Source organism: Cavia porcellus, unplaced genomic scaffold (genome assembly GCF_034190915.1).
Source record: "Cavia porcellus strain 051 isolate PalLab524CR breed Dunkin Hartley unplaced genomic scaffold, mCavPor4.1 scaffold_8, whole genome shotgun sequence".
Lineage (NCBI taxonomy): Eukaryota > Metazoa > Chordata > Mammalia > Rodentia > Caviidae > Cavia > Cavia porcellus.
The window spans coordinates 71,437,467-71,456,352 of record NW_026947491.1 but is presented as its reverse complement, the minus strand read 5'-3'; the positions used below and the strand labels follow the sequence as shown (position 1 = coordinate 71,456,352).

Genomic DNA, 18,886 nt, shown 5'->3' with positions numbered 1-18,886 from the left:
TGCCTAGGGTCCTAACTGAAAGTAAATACTTCATACTTGTATTAGCTTAATAGGACAATAATATCTTCAGAATAAAAGATTCTTACTCAGAATCACTTTTGATTTAATCTGTAATTAAACTGAATGAGAAACATTTGTTTCAGTAATTCGCATATTTAGCAACTTCATCTTATTCTCAATTTCAAGCATCATAATTTAAGATTATATTGTTTCATTCTTGGTTCCTCAGGTTTTGTACCCAAATTTTATTCAAAACAGTAAAGCCATGATTTACTAAACATTTGTATTGTTTTTAATAGTTGAGGGAGTCTTACCATTTATTATGTAACTTTTAAAATTTGTTTTTATATGCATTGATACTTAAATTCTTTTATCTATTTTAATTTAGCAGTTTAATGTTTTTAAGTTTGATGTAGATTTTGACTGTATCTTTAGAAAATTAATAGTTACAGATTTCTTTAACTGAATTGTTAATTTGTAAATGCATCATGATTTTGCAGTTAAATAATTCTAATTTTAGATTCCCAGTCACTACTCTGCTATTGATATTTACAGTTATCCCAAGTTCCTCCACCAGTGAATAAATTGTATACAATGGTATCTTGTTCATGAACTTAATGTTTTCTACAGTTCTAAGAAAGATGGCTCTGTTTGTGTTTGTATGGGAAAGATGAATGTGGTTGTGTTGGTCACCTGATGCAGAGTTTGCAAACAAAAGCATTTGTGAACCAACTGTCACTGTGTTTGTATGTATATTTGCTCTTGGAAAGGAAATCATTAAGAAGGAAGCACAGAAAATGCTTGTGTTAAATGTCACTTGTTTTCTAATTAATAATACAAGGTAACTACAGCAAAAAATATATTAATTTGTTTTAAATGATTTTTTAAGTTAAGTTTTGAACTAAAAGTACTTTTGCTTTATCAGTGATAACAGGCTTATAATTTGTGAAGATGTTACATAAAAGCTTAGTTTGAGTTTATGCTTTAAATTGTTATCTACCAATAAGTTGATATCAGTCTCATTAAAGTAAGTGTTAGGATCTGTAAACGGATCACAAATGCTGTCGTATGGGTATACCTTCCAATGAAGTCTAAATTAAGCTTTTTTTACTGAGTTGTAGAAATTTTAGAATTGTGTCCTGAAAGATTGAATCCAATTTAATAATCTGAACAATAATTTAGTAGAACACAGCCGTGTGCTGTGGGTATATGAAATATACCAGTGATAGTTCATATATAACATGATATAATTGGAAAATTGCATTTGATTTGCAGTTACAGGAACCGAGCACTTGAGGTAGACTTTGAACAATTGATAGATAGTAGTACTTCAGTTAAGAGAAAAGGGTTTGTGTAATTTGTTTTAAGGAAGAGAAGAGAAATAATATGAGCAAGCAGTAATAATATTTGGTGGAAAAAACTTGTTGCATTTGATTTACAAGATACATGTATACAAGTAAAACAAAAATCAGTAAAATTACAGAATATTTTTATATCTAGGGTGACTTTTTAATAATCTATTTGATACATAGTAGAGAACCATAGAAAATACTTGAATAATGTCATGAGAAAAGTGTTTTTTATAAAATGTTACTCTGGCAGTGGTATGCAGGTATACTTTAAGATGAGGGCCTGACTGGGAAAAGGCCTTTTAAAAATTCATTGATATAAACCAGTAGCCATGGGCTTATACAGGAGAGGAGGAAATGTAGATACTTGGTACCTAATTTATGGTTGGAGATGATGACAGAAAAGAAGTCTCGAACATGATTGCAATATTTCAAACATAGAAGATTAAAGAGATAATCTTAGTGCCTCTACTAGAAATAGAGAATGAAAAGAGTTGGTTTGGTAGTAAAAATGTTTTATTCTAGACATTTCTGAAATTGTACAGGCAAATAGAAATTCAAGACTGGGGATTTAGGGGTCAGACTGGACTGGAGAATAATAAATTAGAGAATAAACTGAATAAAATTAATACTTGGACTGGAGGTCCTGTTCCCAATCCTGAGTGGAAAAAATAGAAAGAGAAAATGAGATCTCTGAGATCAGACTCTTAGAGTCTTAGCTTCTGATTTATAGATTGGGGGAAAAAAAGTTGTTAGCATAAATGGAGAGTAGAAGTGTGGGCAAGTCAAGATACACTATCCTGTTACAATAGCAAAAGACATTTCAGAGAAGAGGTATATAGTTAAGTGTCTCAGAAAGTTTTTTTATGCACCAAAGTAAAAATAAGACACTTATAATCGTAAAAATCAATACTTAAATCTAGATTTGTGTTAGGCAGAATGGGTGTATATAAGCCATTACGGCACTACAAATACCCATTTCAAAATAGTTATTGCCGCTTCAGTTTTATCAACTCTAAAATGACAATAATAATAGTATCTTATCAGATAGTTGTTGGTTTAAGTAAAATAACCCATATGAAGCACTTAATTTTGAACCAGCTAAAGGTAAACATTTGTTAAATGTTAGGTGAAGATGTAACAGTAAAGGAATATTATATGATATGCTGTCTGTTTTTTGTTTTGTTTGTGGACATAAAACATTTGCAGTTTTTTAAGGAAAGGATTAGCAAACTGGCTAGTGGGTCCTAGTGGGTCCTGCTTTCACAGTTTGAAACAATCAATTATTTGGGGGACACAAGTTCAAATTTCATTGTTTCTGATTAAATTTATGTTGGAACACAGCCACACTCATTTGTTTATGTATCATCTATGGTCTTCAGAGTTCTTTCTTTTTTGTAGGTAGTTAGGTGCGGATAAGTTCATAGGGACAGTTGTGCAGTGTGAGCTGTCACCATGTATTTCCCAAAACTTAAAATATTCCTCAGAGCTCCTGTGTTTTTATTGTGACACCCAGAATACTTCAGGGAAGATTTTGAGAACTGAGGGATGTAGAAAGTAAAAGTTAATTACTGGAAGGACCGAGCTATTTTATAATAGTTTTGTTTATGAAGTAATTTTCTAGCATCATGGGAACTTTAACAAAAATTTGTTAACCTGCTAATTATAGTAAACTATGAAAATAAATATGGAAGTTTTTTTTAAAAATCCGTATCCTCTACTTGTAGTGAATAGATAGTTCTAATAGTCACATGTCCATATTTGACTGCAGTAGAACATTTAAATTCTATAAATGAAGTTGTGTGAACTAGTAGAAGGTAAGAATTTTTTTAAAAGAAAAAAATTCAGTTGTTGGGAAGCCATAAAAGTAGAATATCCATTTGCACATTAAAAATAGTTTTTAGTTGAAATGTTTAATGTTTAGTGAGAAAATCAGACAGTAAGTATAAAATTGTGATATCTTAAATGTTACTGAATTTAAATATATGATAAAAACGCTAGCATTAGACTTCTTATTATCTTAGGTTTAAAATTTTTACATACAGTATGTACAAACTGAATATGTACAAATAATATGTACAAACAAAATTTATATGCAGTAGTTTTTTTCCTCACTTATGACCTATAGCATTATCTTCTCAGTGTGCCTTTTAATGCAGTAGAAGTTTTTTATTAGATTCTTCCACATTATTTCTGCTAAATCTAGAATTTATTCCTTGTGATTTTCAAAGACTGAATCATAGCCCAATGAGCTTTAATTCATTATGACATTTTTTTAAAAGAAAAAGAAGTATTTTTTGCTCTTAACTTTCTTTCTTTATTGTCATCCTTTCAATCTTTATCTCTTCATCTGTCTTATTTTAATTGGCTTCAGTATGATTTCATTGCTCCTATCATGCCTGTGATGGAATCTGTAGATCCTGCATCATGGAGGCAGGGCTTGCGCAAAACTGGCATTGTTCTTGTGCCCAATAAGGGTGAAAGATCTATGGTGAGGCATTTCTACGTGCAAGAATTTATATTAGGTTACAACATAACAAGTTTAATATAAATACTGGTTCCAGAGATGCATGGTTTTAAGTCCTTACGGTGTGCTGTTTTCTGTATGTGCATCATAATTTTTCCGTGTGATATAAAGTGTGTAGTGTGTTTTTTAAATCTAACCTCTAGAAAGGTAGTCTATTCCTCTTTCAGTTTTAGATTTTTACATTTCTGACTAAGACATTAACCTAATTAGTAAGTTTTTTTTTCTCCTGAAATTATTAACTACAAATTTTAGATATCATCTTCAGAACCTATCATTTCTAAATTAAGAACTGATCAGTTTTGATAATTCTTTTTTCTTAAACAATAAAATAGTTTCCAACATCAACTACAAAAATTTCTCCCAAAGAAGAAGAGAGAAAAGATGAGTCTCCTGCATCTTGGAGGCTAGGACTCAGAAAGACTGGCAGTTATGGTGCACTTGCTGAAATTACAGCATCTAAAGAAGCTCAAAAAGAAAAAGACACTGCAGGGGTTATACGTTCAGCTTCAAGTCCCAGACTGTCCTCCTCTTTGGATAATAAGGAAAAGGTAAAGTATTTTACAATCTGGTTTTTATAAACACTAATAAATTCTTTTCCAGGAATATCAAATCTGGTAGATTTTCTATTAGGTATCTTTAGATTTTAGGTATCAATTTAATTCATTTGACAATAAATTTTATAGTACACATTGCACCTACTGTAAATATATTTCCATGGCATCGTAAATACTGAATAGATCAGATTATTTGCCCAAAACATAGTATGTACTTAGGTGCAAAGATCCTTTATCCTAAAGTATGTGACGGATTAGGCTTATTTTTTTTATTATGAATCCATAAGTTTTCCAAAGTTTAAAAACATTTTTTTCCACAACCATACATACAAGTTACATTCATGCATTATCTGTAGTTTCTTTATCAGCTTTTTGATATGATGCATTACAAGCAACTTAGTCTTAATGAGCAGTCGTAGTTATATTTGAAAAGGCAGTATCAGCCAGATATGGATGCACACACACCTGTGTTCCAAGCATTCTGGGAGGCGAAGGAAGAGGATCTCAAGTGGGAGCCCAACTTGGGCAGCTCAGTAGGCTGTCACTCAAAATAAAAAGGGAAAAGCTGAGAAAGTAGGTTAGTACAAAAGTCCTTGATTGAATCCCCATTACAACAAACAAAAAAAAAATTTTAAAAAACCTATTAGTGTTCTATCAGTTAGCTGTATCACAGGTTATGCAGTAATGTTTTTTAACTGTGTTTTCTGTGCTTGAACTTTGTTTTCCTTTATATAGTTTTTGTTCTTGAAGAATGATTTTTCGTATCAAAAATTTAGAGATGGAATCTCATCAGTTAATTTTACTATTATGCTTTTTCCACAATCTATTGTCCACTTTTTTATGACAGTATATCAGGAATTATCTGTGTCACTGTCACTACTCACTGACAGCCATATTTGAATAAATGTGTCTTAGATACTGAACATTTTTTCATTGCCCATTGTTGACTGGGTCTTTTATTATGGAAAGGTCTATTTTTTTTTCATTCTTTCTATAGTCTCAGTATTACTCCTCTTCAAGAAATAGCTGGCAAAAATCTTTTCCCTTTCTATAAGTTGTCTCTTCACTCAGTTCCTTTGCTGTTCAGAAGCTTAATCTCATTTGTTCATTTCTGATGTTATTTCTTGTGCAGTTGAGTTTCTCTTCAGAAAGTCCTTGCCTATGCTTCTGTCTTCAAAAATTTTATTATTTTATCTTCCAGCAGACTGTTTCTGTTTTTAGATTTAGATTTAGATACTTGATCAAATTTTAGTTTAGTATATAGTGTGAAATATGGGTATGACTTCAGTCTTCTGCATGTGAGTAGTCAGTTTTCCCAGCACCACTTATTTAAGAGTTTGTCTTTCCTCCACTGTATGTTTTTGGCCTCTTTATCAAAGATCAGATAGCAAATTAAAACAAAACCGAGATTCTATCTTATTTCAGAAAGGATGGCTGTCATCAAGAAACAAATAATAGCAAATGTGAGACCGTGGTGATGGGGGAAGAAGCCTTCTGCATTGTTGATGGGAATGTAATTAATTAAAACCATTATGGAGATTCCCCAGAAAACTAAAAATAAAAATTCCATTCAACCCAGCTATTTTTGTTCTGAGTATCTTCCAAAAGCATTAAAGGAGTTATATTACAGTGATACATTGTACCCTTGTGAATAGTACCACAGTTCACAATAACTGAATTTTGGAAGAGCCTCTGTGTTCGTAAACAGATGAAAGGATAAAGAAATTATGGTTTGGATACATAATAGAGTACTACTATCCTATAAAGAAGGATGAATTAAAGTCATTTGCAGGAAAATATATATACCTTGAGACTATAATATTAAATGAAATAAATCAGAATACAAGTTTAAATATAACATGCTTTCTCTTATATGAGAAAAATATAAATAAAATATAAATATAAATATAATATAAATATAAATATATATTTATAAATAAATAATATAAATATAAATAAAATATAAATAAAAGCAAAATATAAGTGAGATAATATGAAAGGAGATAAATCTTTAATAATAGGACGACCAAGAAATGAAGGAGAGAGAAAAGGAATTAAAATGTGTTATATGCATTTACCAGCTCACCACGAGAAATGTAATCAACCACTGCAAACATGTACTAATAAAAAATAAAAATTGAAAAAATATAGCTTAAATAATACTTGGAGTTAACATATTTTAAAGCCTAGATTGTTGTGGTTGTGAATATCTTGTTATTTATTTATTTATTTATTCATAGAAAGAAAGAAAAAAATTTAAAAAAAAAAAGGATAGAAGGGCTGGGGCTTTAGCTCAGCAGCATAAGCACCTGCCTTGCAAGCACACGGTCATGAGTTCAATCCCCAGTACCAATAAGAAAGATAAAAGATAGAATAATACAGAATTCAAAATAATTAAGATATCTCTAATTGATACATTACATTTTATCATCTTAGAAATAGTTGTCCAAGTTACAAAATCAAAGTATGAGAACTGGGTAGACACTCAAACACTGACAGTGCAAACCATACATCTTTTTCATCTACTCTGCAGTTGATGGGCATTCTGGTTGTTTCCAAAATTTAGCTATTACAAATTGTGCTGCTATAAACAGGGGTACACATATATCACTGTGATGTGATATTTTCAATTTTTCTGGGAAAATACCCAGAAGGGGAATAGCTGGATTGAATGGAACTTCAATCCTAGTTTGTTGAGGAATCTGCGTACTGATTCCACAGTGGCTGCACCAGGCTACACTCCCACCAAGGTAGAGAAGTGTTCCTCAGCCCCCCCCCCCGCAGCCTTGCCAACATTTGATATCAGCTGATTTCTTGATGCCAGCCATTCTTTCCAGGATGAGATGATATCTCAGTGTTGTTTTAATTTGCATTTCTCAAATGACCAGTGGTGGTGAGCATTTCTTCATGTATTTATTTGCTATTTGTATATCTTAATCTGAGAAATGTGTGTTCATCTCCAAAGCCCATTTTTGGAGAAGATCTTTGAATTTGAGGGGTTTGATGTTTTTTAGTTCTTTATATGTTCTGGATATAAGTTCTTTGTCTGAGGGGTTATCAGCTAAAATTCTTTCCCATTCTGTGGGTTTTCTTTTCACTTCATTGATGATTTCTTTAGAAATGCAAAAACCTTTTAGTAATATGAGATCCTAGTTGTTGATTCTTTGAATTATTTCCTGTGCGGCTTGCATTTTGTTTATGAATTCTCTACCTACCATGTCTCCTAGATTTCTACCTACCTTGTCTTCCAGAAGATTTAGTGTTTCTGTTTTAATGTTTAGGTCCTTGATCCATTTTGACTTTAGGTTAGTGCATGGTGATAGGCATGGGTCTAGTTTTAGTCTTGGGTATGTGGAAAGCCAATTTTTCCAACACCATTTTTAAAAGAGGTGAATAGTTTGTTTAATGATTGTGGATAATCAGTGAAATGAGACCTTATTTCTCTGAAAAAAAATGAGTGTTTTAATTTGACACTACTTTGTTTCAGAAAATTGCACTAACATGAAAGAGAAATTTTCTTCCTTTTTTTGTTATTTTCTATTTCTAGATTTAAGTAGAATGAAAAAAATTAGTTTGAACAGACTATTTCATGATTGTGCTACTGATTATTGATACACATCAGTTTTAGAATTTAGCAAGGCACTATGGAAATTTAAAGTAAATTTGTTGGCTGTATAATTACACATTGTTGAATAATCTTTTGTAATATTTCAGCAATGCCTAAAATTAGCACACAGTGTATTTTCATTCATTGTTTTCCTTTTGTACAGGAGAAAGATAGTAAAGGTACAAGGCTTGCATATGTTGCACCTACAATACCAAGACGACTAGCTAGTACATCTGACATTGAAGAGAAAGAAAATAGGTGAGTTAACATTGCTTTATGCATTTACTGTAAAATCTTTATTATTTAGCAACAGAGACAACACATTAGCATTGTAGGTATGTGGGAGAACACCAGGTACATGGTCTGAGGATGTGTAGGCTTAGTACATAAAACCGGGGAAAAAAAGCATTGTGACTAGACTAGAGTAAGGGGAAAGTCATGAAAGAGGCCACAAACTAGTACAAGTTTCCTAAACATTTCAGAAATTTTGAAAAGGAAAGAAAAGCTCATACTTAATCAGTGTCCATATTTTTGATGGTTTCTTCTGATTTTTCTGCACATAGAGTTTGAGAATTTTTAGTATAGTCATAACCTATTGTCCCATCACGCCTTGATTTTTTTCATATAACATTTCATAGGGACTTTCATATGTTAATACATATTTTAAATAAGCATTATTTTTATCAGTACTTAACATATCATAGAAAAGATCTGTTTCCCGAGTTTGATTTCCAGTAGTTAGACCTTTAGGAATAAAGTCTTTTTCATTTTTATCAGTACTGGGGATCGAACTCACTACTGCCTGCTTGCAAGGCAGGTACTTATGCCCCTGAGCTAAGTCCCCAGCCCCCAGGAATAAAGTCTTAAAACTGGAATTATGTTCTCTCTTGATAAATACCAAAGTATTTTTCCCATGAGATTTTCTGCTTCTAATATTTATTAGTGTGCAGCTTTCTTAATCCTGTTTCATAATTGTCTACTAGAATCATATTTTGAAGTTTTACGTACTATGTTCTTTTGTCAGAGACTCTTCAAGTTTGCGAACAAGTAGTTCTTATACAAGAAGAAAATGGGAAGATGATCTTAAAAAAAATAGCTCAATTAATGAAGGATCAACTTATCATAAAAGGTAATAATATATTTCTGAAATGGCTTTTATGAGTTACTTCTTAAAACTGTGAGGTAGTTTTTTTTTGAAGTCCTCAATCAGTTAAGCAAATAAGTACTTTGGTTAAATATTGTATCTTCTGTTCTTTGAGTAAAATTTGATTTTAATATACACAATATATATTTAAAGGCAGGTGATGATTTGCTCATACATTTCTATTATATAGTTAATTAAATTGATAGGCATTTTTAGGCTATAGTATATTTAAAAGAAATGTGTTATATGATTAACTACAGCAACTGAAATAAATTAGTATCTTAATTGGTCTAGTCACTTGTAGTCTGGAAACTTTCTGCTTGTCCTAGTACTCCTTTAGTTGGAAGTTTTATTATATCATGGGGTGGGGGCTTGTTCTCTACTAGAAGCAACTGAAAAGAAGAGTAAGATACGGGCAAGTTTAATGTAGGTACTGGTCACTCCACTAATGGGTCAGTTATCTGACCTATTGCTCAAAAAATATGTCAGAGATCTACTGGATAAAACCAAACTAAAGTGGTGTTTTTGTTGTTGTTGTTGTTTGTTTATTTTTACAATCAGTCTGCTACCACATAATCTGGTATAGTCTTGAATGTGAAATATTAAATTAGGTCATCTTTGAGTTTTATTGAAGGAGTGGGGAGGAGACCTTAAAGTAAGACACTTGCCAAATTAGCTAAGTCATCTGAACTCTAGCAAGTTGTAGATGCAACTCTTGGTGCTGGAGCTGGTGGTATATTTAGGAACACGGTATTCTAGATTTTTTCCTGGTCTTGTGAGTTTGTTTACTGTATACGACATTAAATATAGAATATACATACAGACACATCCTATATAGATATGACTCTTTCCTTTAGTTGCTCCTTTGGTAGAAGACAAGATGATTTGATTAGTTCTAGTGTTCCAAGCACCACATCAACACCAACAGTTACCTCTGCAGCTGGGCTTCAGAAAAGCCTGCTTTCCAGCACAAGTACTACTACAAAGATTACAACGGGTTCTTCCTCAGCAGGCACACAGAGCAGGTAAGCCACAGGTGCACTTTGTGTTCAGGTCTACTGTGTGCTTATGTATGTGCATGCATCTTTGTTTAGAAGATTGTGGGGCTCTGGATTTTTTCATTTACCTTATTAAAGTTATTTCCAAACAAAAAATTGGTTCTAAAATGAAGCAGTTATGCATGTATGGGGAAAAAAATTAAGTTCTTGAATTAGACTGCTTAAAATGCAAATTTCTGTCTGACAGCTCTGGATGAGCTTCTGGTTTATAGTTGAAAGGTGTCTCATGTGTTTTTAAAAAATCCATCCCTGTAGTCACATGTTTTCAGCTGCTACAAAGTGCTTTCATTGTTTAGCTGTTTTCCTTTTCTCTTTTTGTGTTGCTGCTTATGATGCTATAGTACCTCAAATCGTTTGTGGGCTGAGGATAGTACTGAAAAAGAAAAGGACAGTGTTCCTACGGCAGTGACCATTCCTGTTGCTCCAACTGTTGTAAATGCTGCAGCTCCTACTACAACCCTGACTACAACTACTGCTGGCACTGTCTCCTCTACATCAGAGGTCAGGGAGAGACGCAGGTGTGTAAAGGTCCTAACAGTACTGCTGATAATGTTTTTCTGGTGATGCAAGTTGGGTTTTGGTTTTTAAAAGTCTTGATAAGTTGACCATCACTTAGTAGGATAATAAGTAAAATACTCTTGTTTCAGGTCAGAGCTACGTTAATTGATACAACCAGCAATTCTTAATATTTAGGTTTGGTAATCTACCTATGAGAGAATTAATGTTTTTATTTAAAGACAGTGAGCTTAACAGTTATCTTATTACTTAGCCATTTTTGGGTTTTAGTGGTTTTATTTCAAAAAAACTTTTTGCAGTGAAGCCCTAAATATATATATAGACAATTTGATGTAAAGTGATAGAAACAGCTATTGTCATTCTTCTTGTTGCTTCCTTCTGTTATTAAGAAATTTGATGGATGTCAAACTGTTTTTGAAAGTTTCACTTAAGATTTTTGGGCTGGGAGTATATGAGTACTTTTGCCTGGCATATGTGAGGCCTTGAGTTTGATCTTTAGCTCTGTAAAAATAGTCAAAAAAGGGCTGGGGATTTAGCTCAGCGGCGTAAGCACCTGCCTTGCAAGCAGGCGGTCGTGAGTTCGATCCCCGGTACTGATAAAAATGAAAAAGACAAAAAAAAAAAAAAAAAAAAAAAAAGAAGGGAAATTCTGTAGTTGAGGAAAGAGTTCCATACCTTCAATGGGTAAGCTAGATAATTTAAATATGGTTTGTATGTTCACTTTTAGTTCCAATACATAGAAAGCACTCACTAATTGAATATTTAAGAGAATCTTACAGATTTATTATGTGTTCTTAAATATATTTAAGAGCATTGCTTACATCTTTTGCAACCTATTAATATGAAATAATAGAAAAGTGCTTACTCATTATCTTTTGGAATATCTTTACAGAAGGAAACAGGTCAAGTTCTTATTAAATATTTTATCAATGTATCTTTAGTTTTTGTCAGTTTCTTTTATGAAAAATGTGAAATTTATGGTTTTCAGAAATTTTTTTATTTTTCAGAAAATTTTTACTAGAATTACGTTTTTACTAGAATTACGTTTTACTAGTATTACGTTTCCCTGTGAGGTGTTGGCATGTGTATATCCTCTTTCCTAATAGTGAGTTTTAGTGATAATTTTATAACATTATTGCTAGTGGTTAGCACTTTGTGAGTGGAATGCCAGTATGTCATATTATGTTTTAATTATTCTTTTATTTTTCTATAAATTTAAGTGTATTTTAGGTTTTTGTAACGCTTTCAACAAGACCATGTAGGCAACAGAAATTAAAGGATTGTACACATCAAACTCATCAAAATAACCCATTAGTTGTATTTGTTACTGTAATTGTCAAAATATTCAGGATAAGAATGCAGGCTTTGCCTTTTATTTTTTTATTTTTTATTTTTTTGGTGACAATTGATGCTGTACTTCAGCCCCTTGCCATATCTTGATCCTTGAAATTAGAATTATCTCCAGATTATAATCTTTTCCACAAAAAAAAGTAGGTGTTTGATTTACATTTTTTTTTCTTTCTTTCCTTTTTTTTTTTTATACTGGAGATTGAACCCACAACCTTGTGCTTGCTGGGCAGGTGCTTATGCCACTGAGCTAAATCTCCGGCTATATTTTTGATTTCTACAATCCTATATCTGGCATGCCATGCTTTCAAAAATTGTTGTACTTCAATAACAACCTAATGGCTGCTTCTCAGAATTCCATTTTTGTGGGGGGAGGGACAGGGGTCATGCTGGGGATCTAACCCTCTACCACTGAGCTATAACTCTAGTTCTCAAATTATGACTCTTAACATCAGATTTATATTTTAATTCTTTTGGAAAGCATTGAGTTTTGATTTTTAGAACCAGTCTTAATAAAAGATATTAAAGATAGAAAATTAAATTTCAGGTTTATTTTTAGGACAAAGCAGATTAATCATGGAGTAAGAAATAAAATGTGTCTGTTGACATTGTTTCTGCTCTACATTGTAGAGATTGTTTGTCTTAGCTTGTTTCAGTGATGTTTGTGTTTTCTTCCATGTGAGATACTTGTTTGCAATTCTTAATACATCGTTGGCTTCTTATGTTTGTCTTAATTAAATTTTACAAGCGGTTCTGAAATATATATAGTTGTAATTTGTCTTTAAAAATGCATATATGATAATTTAAAAATATAATTGCCTGAAAAAGATAACACACTTATAACATAAGTATAAATAAGTATGTACTTCTTGGTTTTATATGAAGTTACCATGCATACTGAGAAACTCCAAAGTTTTTAATTTCTCTGTTTCTGTTAATCATCATTATAGCAACAATGCCTGTTTTTCTTAGCTAAGAATTCCAATGAACTAAATTTTTTTGAAGGTAGGGAGATGCTAGACTTAATGGTAGGGGATGATAGCAACTTATTTCATGTTTACCTACTTGCTATTCACTGTAGTCTTTTTCAACTATAAAATAATGCATTACAAATAGCATTATGTTTATATAATCTATTTCAGTATGACTATTCTCTGCCATCATTTTCTTTGGTTCAGCAAGCCCTCATTTGCTCATTTTTATTTTTTCAGGAAGGAAAATTGCTGAGTATGAAATAACATGGGTTGATACTCACTGTTTAAAGTTATAATCTGGTTGACTAACAAAAATACAACCATTGTAAATGACAGCCAATAAATGTCGGTAAAATTTTTAAAACTCAAATGATTTATTGGAAAAAAGTCTTAATTAAAAAATTGTAAGGTTGCTTACAGAATAGTAAGCAATCGAAGAAAAATGAATAAACTTATATCCTGTATAAATCATGAGGAACAAAACACAGTATGACATTATGAAATTCAGTGATTAAGACAACTGTAGAATTTGGCAGGTATATTCTTAATTATATTTTTGATGACTACCTCTTTGGAATTAAACTATAGAAAATATATAATTGTTTTTTCTTTTCATTCTATTCTTAAGAGGTCTGTTCTGCATAGGTACCCCAAAGGAGGAAAAACTAACTGAAAATCAGATGATAACTATCAAATATAGGAAGTACTTTAAAAGTTGCAAATTAGTAGTTGAGATTTTATGCTATTTTGAGGCAAATATTGTATGGAAAATTAAATGAATACTTAATTTAATTGTCTCAACTACTAACGTACAGCAGTAGCCCACTCATGCTAAACTTGGTGTGATAAATAGATTTTACATGGTGGTGCGTGCTTGTAATCCCAGCCCTCTGGGAGACAGGGGCATCATAAGTTCAGACCCAGCCTGGACAGTTTAGTGACTCAGCAAGACCCTTTTTCAGACAATTACAAAATGAAAACGGACTGGGTATGTAGATCCATGCAAAGGTCCAATTCCCTGTAGAACTAGCACTAAAAAATGGAATTCAGGCTCATTAAAGTCTGCCTGTAGCTTATGAAAGGCTAAAGAAATACATACATCTGGCCTTCAAAAAGTTTTTTGTTTAACCAAGTTAGCTATCATTCCGGGCTGGGGATTTAGCTCAGTAGTATACGTGCCTGCCTGGCATGAGTTCAATCCCCAGTACCCAAAAAAACAAAATAAAACAAAAAGTCCAAAAAGTGCCAGTAAGTACATAAATAAGAATTAAAGTCCATATATTCTAGAAGTAATGTCTCTTAAATTTTCTTAGTAGGCGTACTGGTTAATGCATTCTTCCTTTAAATTGTTTGTCCCAGAAAAATCAATGTAACTATTTTAAAAATATGAAATATTTGCCATATTTAAATAAAAAACTGAAAATTCAAGATTATTGCTAGAAGTGAGCATTGTAAAGCAATGGGAAAATAAATATGAAGCTTACTGTAACATCAGGGAAGGTTGGGAAAGTAGATCCTCACAGAAGTACTCGTTTTTATCTTTGTGTTAGTACAGTGAAACCATGTGTAACAGAATCTGAGTTGAGAGTACAAGGGAAAGTCAAACTAAGGAAAGGCCAACCACCAAGTTGTTTTGTTTATGTTTTTCCCCTTGCCTCCACTTTAAGAAAACAAATTAGTGACACAGAAAACAAATTTATGTTAGGAATTTAGATTAGTACTAGTATTTTAGTAAAAATCTGATGATTCTTTTAACAAGTTCTTCTGTTGGATGAGATGTGCTTTCATTATAAGATAAATGTATTACTGTGAGCAAAAGCATATAATCTTTCAATAGTCTGACGACATGGAGATTAAAACATAATAAAGAACATATAAATAAAAAGGATTGGGGATTTAGATCAGCAGTGTAAGCACTTGCCTGACAAGTATGAGTCGTGAGTTTGATCTCCAGTACCAAAAAAGAGAACATATGAATAAAAAAAGAAAGTATAGTTATATCATTTTGTGATACTGCCATAAGTTACTTGACCAGAAATAGATGCTGTTTTCTTTTTTTTTTTTTTTTTTTTTTGTCTTTTTCATTTTTACCGGTACCAGGGATCGAACTCACGACTGCCTGCTTGCAAGGCAGGTGCTTATGCCGCTGAGCTAAATCTCCAGCCCTAGATGCTGTTTTCTTAAACCAGATCGTAAAATAACTTGAGCCAAAATGTAATCGTAAAGGGATCTTCATTTTTCTCTTTTAAGTTTATTGGATGTTTTATTCAAGTATTTGAGAATTTGACTTACTTTACTTGCAGTTCCTCGTTAATTGTAATGGGAGCAAAAAGGAGAGCCAGTTCTCTGAAACTAATTTTAATAAGTAAGCCATAATTGATGAAACTGGGTCAAGTAAGATTTAAGTGAGAAACTTATCATAGTTAGCTAAGGAAGTAACTACTTAGAATAATGAATCCTACGTTTAAAAGTTCAGCTGTGTGGTGGGAAAGAAATATAAGCTCTTCTATATATAAAAGTAATGAGAGCTCTCTGAAAAAAAATTCTGAAGAAACTGGATTCAAAGGTGATTGAAGGCAGAAAGATGCAGATATAATAAATTAAACTTACTAAACTAAACAGAAAATAGAGACATTTGAATTCTATAAGTTTTGTAGGAGGAAATATGTGCTATATTGTAATATAATTAGAGTTAGCAACTGAATTTTCTAGATAAGAATTATTAAGTAGAAAGTCCTCATGTTGTGTTGCAGGGCTCTGTCTTATCTTCAGTTAGCCTTTTTTGTTTTGTTTTGTTTTTGGTTTTGTTTTTGTTTTTATCGGTACCAGGATTGAACTCACGACCAGTGCTTGCAAGGCAGGCCCTTATGCAGCTGAGCTAAATCCCCAGCCCTTCAGTTAGCCTTTTAATTGTTTAACTTTGGATATGCATGATACCTTTTAATTGTTCAGTTCTTGTTCAGCATGTGAACAAGAGTGTGATGTCTGCTAAAAACATTATTAATGAAAGCACAGTGACAAAGAATGAATGGAATGTCACTTACTCAACATCTATTGTCAAAATTGCATCTAATCCTAACTGTTATACTGTAAGAAAATATTGACAGCCTTAAGTTTGGTCGCACAACTTCAAATGCCATTTAATATTATGTTACATTTGGCCAAAATGGGGGCAAAAAGAATGATTTAAGGAATGAATTAAGGAATGGTATACTCTAAACAGCAAGAAATATAGAAAGGAATCTGATACTTAATATTTTACAGTTGTAATTTTAAAAATACGGTAGATGGTGAAGAATTTAAAGCTTCCCCATTTTTAATAAGAAGATAGGGAACATTAAAAATATAGGACTAATAGGGAATTTTAACAAATTTAAGAGGAGCTAGAGAATTAACATTAAGTTTTTTAAAAGAGGTTAGGTTGTCATTTTTTTAATCTTGTCAGGGGAGGAAAAGGGACTTTCTAAGTAAGAAACAAAAATTAACTATCCATTTTTGAAAAATCGACCTTTTGCTAAATGAAATATTTCTGCCTCTATTGAGAGAGATAAAATTTTGGGTCTTTGATTCTCTGAATTTTTTTTAAGTGTGGTTCTTAAAATTATTTGGTTAAAAATATAGTTGAAAAGAAATTGCAATATATATTAAAAAGAAGTGATCAGATGACATACTGAATTTCAGAGTGGGTACAACCATTGCGTGAGGATTCATTTTCTTAAACCTCATTAAATGGTAATTTAAATTTCATTCACACTTACATATATTTACATTCACAGATATATTTCCAGCTGACAACTTTTATTTATTACTTTAGATCATACCTCACTCCTGTTAGGGATGAAGAATCCGAATCCCAAAGAAAAGCAAGATCTAGGCAAGCAAGACAGTCTAGAAGATCAACACAGGTATAGTATGTGTGTATAATATATAAAAAGTGTATGAAACATCTATATGTGCTTGATACGCAAAATCTGCCTTTTTTCACTTTTTATAATGATGTTACTGTTTTGTAAAGATGTTACTGTTAGTTTGAGTCAACCTTAAAAAAAATGCTATAGTAATCCTCTCATAGCTTTTGTATATAGTTGCCTTGTTACTGTTGTATTTTATGTGTTGCTTTATTATTTATCCTCCATTCCTAGTTTGATATCTGGCAGAGTATTTGATTAGTGTTAGAATGAGTTAATCACATATGATTAATAATGATTAAAGAGTTCTATGAATATTTGGAGGCAGGATGGGGCAAGGAATAAGCGTCTTATAAGTATATATCAAACAGTTAATATGCAAGTATGATAAAAATGTCTCTTGGACTTCTTCCTCTTTGTCATTACAGTTATGATATACATGATAAGCTCTCCTATGTCTTTCTTTTCTTACGGTTGAGGAATTCCATGGTACAGATTCAACTGTTTGACCCTTAGCACTAATTAGCTTTCACATGGAGCTGTTGGGTGTTTAACATCATTTTTCCATCTTTTTTAAGGGATTGGTAGGGTTGAGACAAGATCTTACTGTGCATACCAATCTATCCTTGAACTCATTGTGTACGTAGTCCAGACTGGCTTCAAACTTGTGGCAGTCCTCTCAGCTTGGCCTCTGAAGTGCTGGAATTACAGACATGTACCGTGACACCTGGCCTCTTTTTCTGTCCTTGAACCCTTTACTTCTTGAAATCTGATCTGTTCATCAGAGTGAAAAAATTACTTATTGAAATCTCTGTTAAGCTTTAAAAGTTATTCATAAAGTGACTCATAATGTAAAAATGTTACATTTATGTGTGCAAACATATGAACACACATAGATGTAATGTATTATATAAACATTGTATCTGTTGATTCTTGTCTCTCCTCTGAATTTAGGGACTTTTATATTTCTCTCTGTCTCTTAATAGTTTGTTAAATGTCTGAAAATGAGGATAGTTTCTCATCCATGTTGGTATCCTCCCCAGAAACTGTCATTGTATTTACTTATGGTGATTCTTTATAGAATTAATGTGCTTTGTAAAAATAGTTTCTTTTTATGAACCAGTTGAACATGCATATTTTACTTTTCATCATTTGTATTTAATATATTCCTAAAATGCTTTTTTTGAAGAAAGCTTCAGTGTACTTCATGATTAAATTTACCCTTTTTTGTGTGCAGGGGGTGACATTGACAGATCTTCAAGAAGCTGAAAAAACAATAGGAAGAAGTCGTTCTACCAGAACCAGAGAACAAGAAAATGAAGAAAAAGAAAAAGAGGAAAAAGAAAAACAAGATAAGGAGAAACAAGAGGAAAAGAAGGAGTCGGAAGCATCAAGAGAAGATGAATATAAACAAAAGTACTCCAGAACATATGATGAGGTAATAGTATTTAGTGGTGGTACAGTTGGGTCAAATGGTATGAATAGATCTGATGACTCTAAATACAGTATAAATGTGAGATTATTTTAGCTGGAATTTTTAAGTACTTTCACATTAGAATATTACTTTGTGTCTCTGTTGTGATTAATATTTCAAGGTGGGTTTGAATTTTAATGTTTCATAGACTTATCCACGATATAGACCAGTATCAACTTCAAGTTCAGCCACTTCATCCTCTTCACTTTCCACTATGAGCAGTTCACTTTGTGCTTCAAGTCAACTAAACAGGCCGAACAGTCTTGTCGGGATAACTTCTGCTTATTCCAGAGGATTAACAAAAGATAGTGAAAGAGGTAAGAAGAACAATTTGGAAAACATTTTGTTGCCTTCAAATAATCCTTTGGCTTTTCGTAATAGTGCAACTGGAAAAAACAACATTCTAGATTGTGTCGTTTAGCCTAAAC

General features: G+C 32.2%; 1 protein-coding gene across 5 annotated transcripts in view; it reads left to right on the top strand.

Moving 5' to 3' along the window:
• Window positions 1–18,886, top strand: part of Ppp1r12a (protein phosphatase 1 regulatory subunit 12A) — a 144,310-nt gene that overhangs the window by 99,091 nt on the left and 26,333 nt on the right. For 2 of the 5 annotated variants that reach the window (XM_003475940.5, XM_013159281.3), the window contains exons 10-17: window positions 4,209–4,424; window positions 8,201–8,295; window positions 9,062–9,166; window positions 10,039–10,206; window positions 10,581–10,757; window positions 16,891–16,981; window positions 18,222–18,422; window positions 18,607–18,775. In XM_003475940.5, coding sequence (XP_003475988.1) covers window positions 4,209–4,424; window positions 8,201–8,295; window positions 9,062–9,166; window positions 10,039–10,206; window positions 10,581–10,757; window positions 16,891–16,981; window positions 18,222–18,422; window positions 18,607–18,775 — 1,222 coding nt within the window. The remainder of the gene's footprint in view (window positions 1–4,208; window positions 4,425–8,200; window positions 8,296–9,061; window positions 9,167–10,038; window positions 10,207–10,580; window positions 10,758–16,890; window positions 16,982–18,221; window positions 18,423–18,606; window positions 18,776–18,886) is intronic. The other 3 variants (XM_003475941.5, XM_023567697.2, XM_063255196.1) reach the window with 3 other exon arrangements.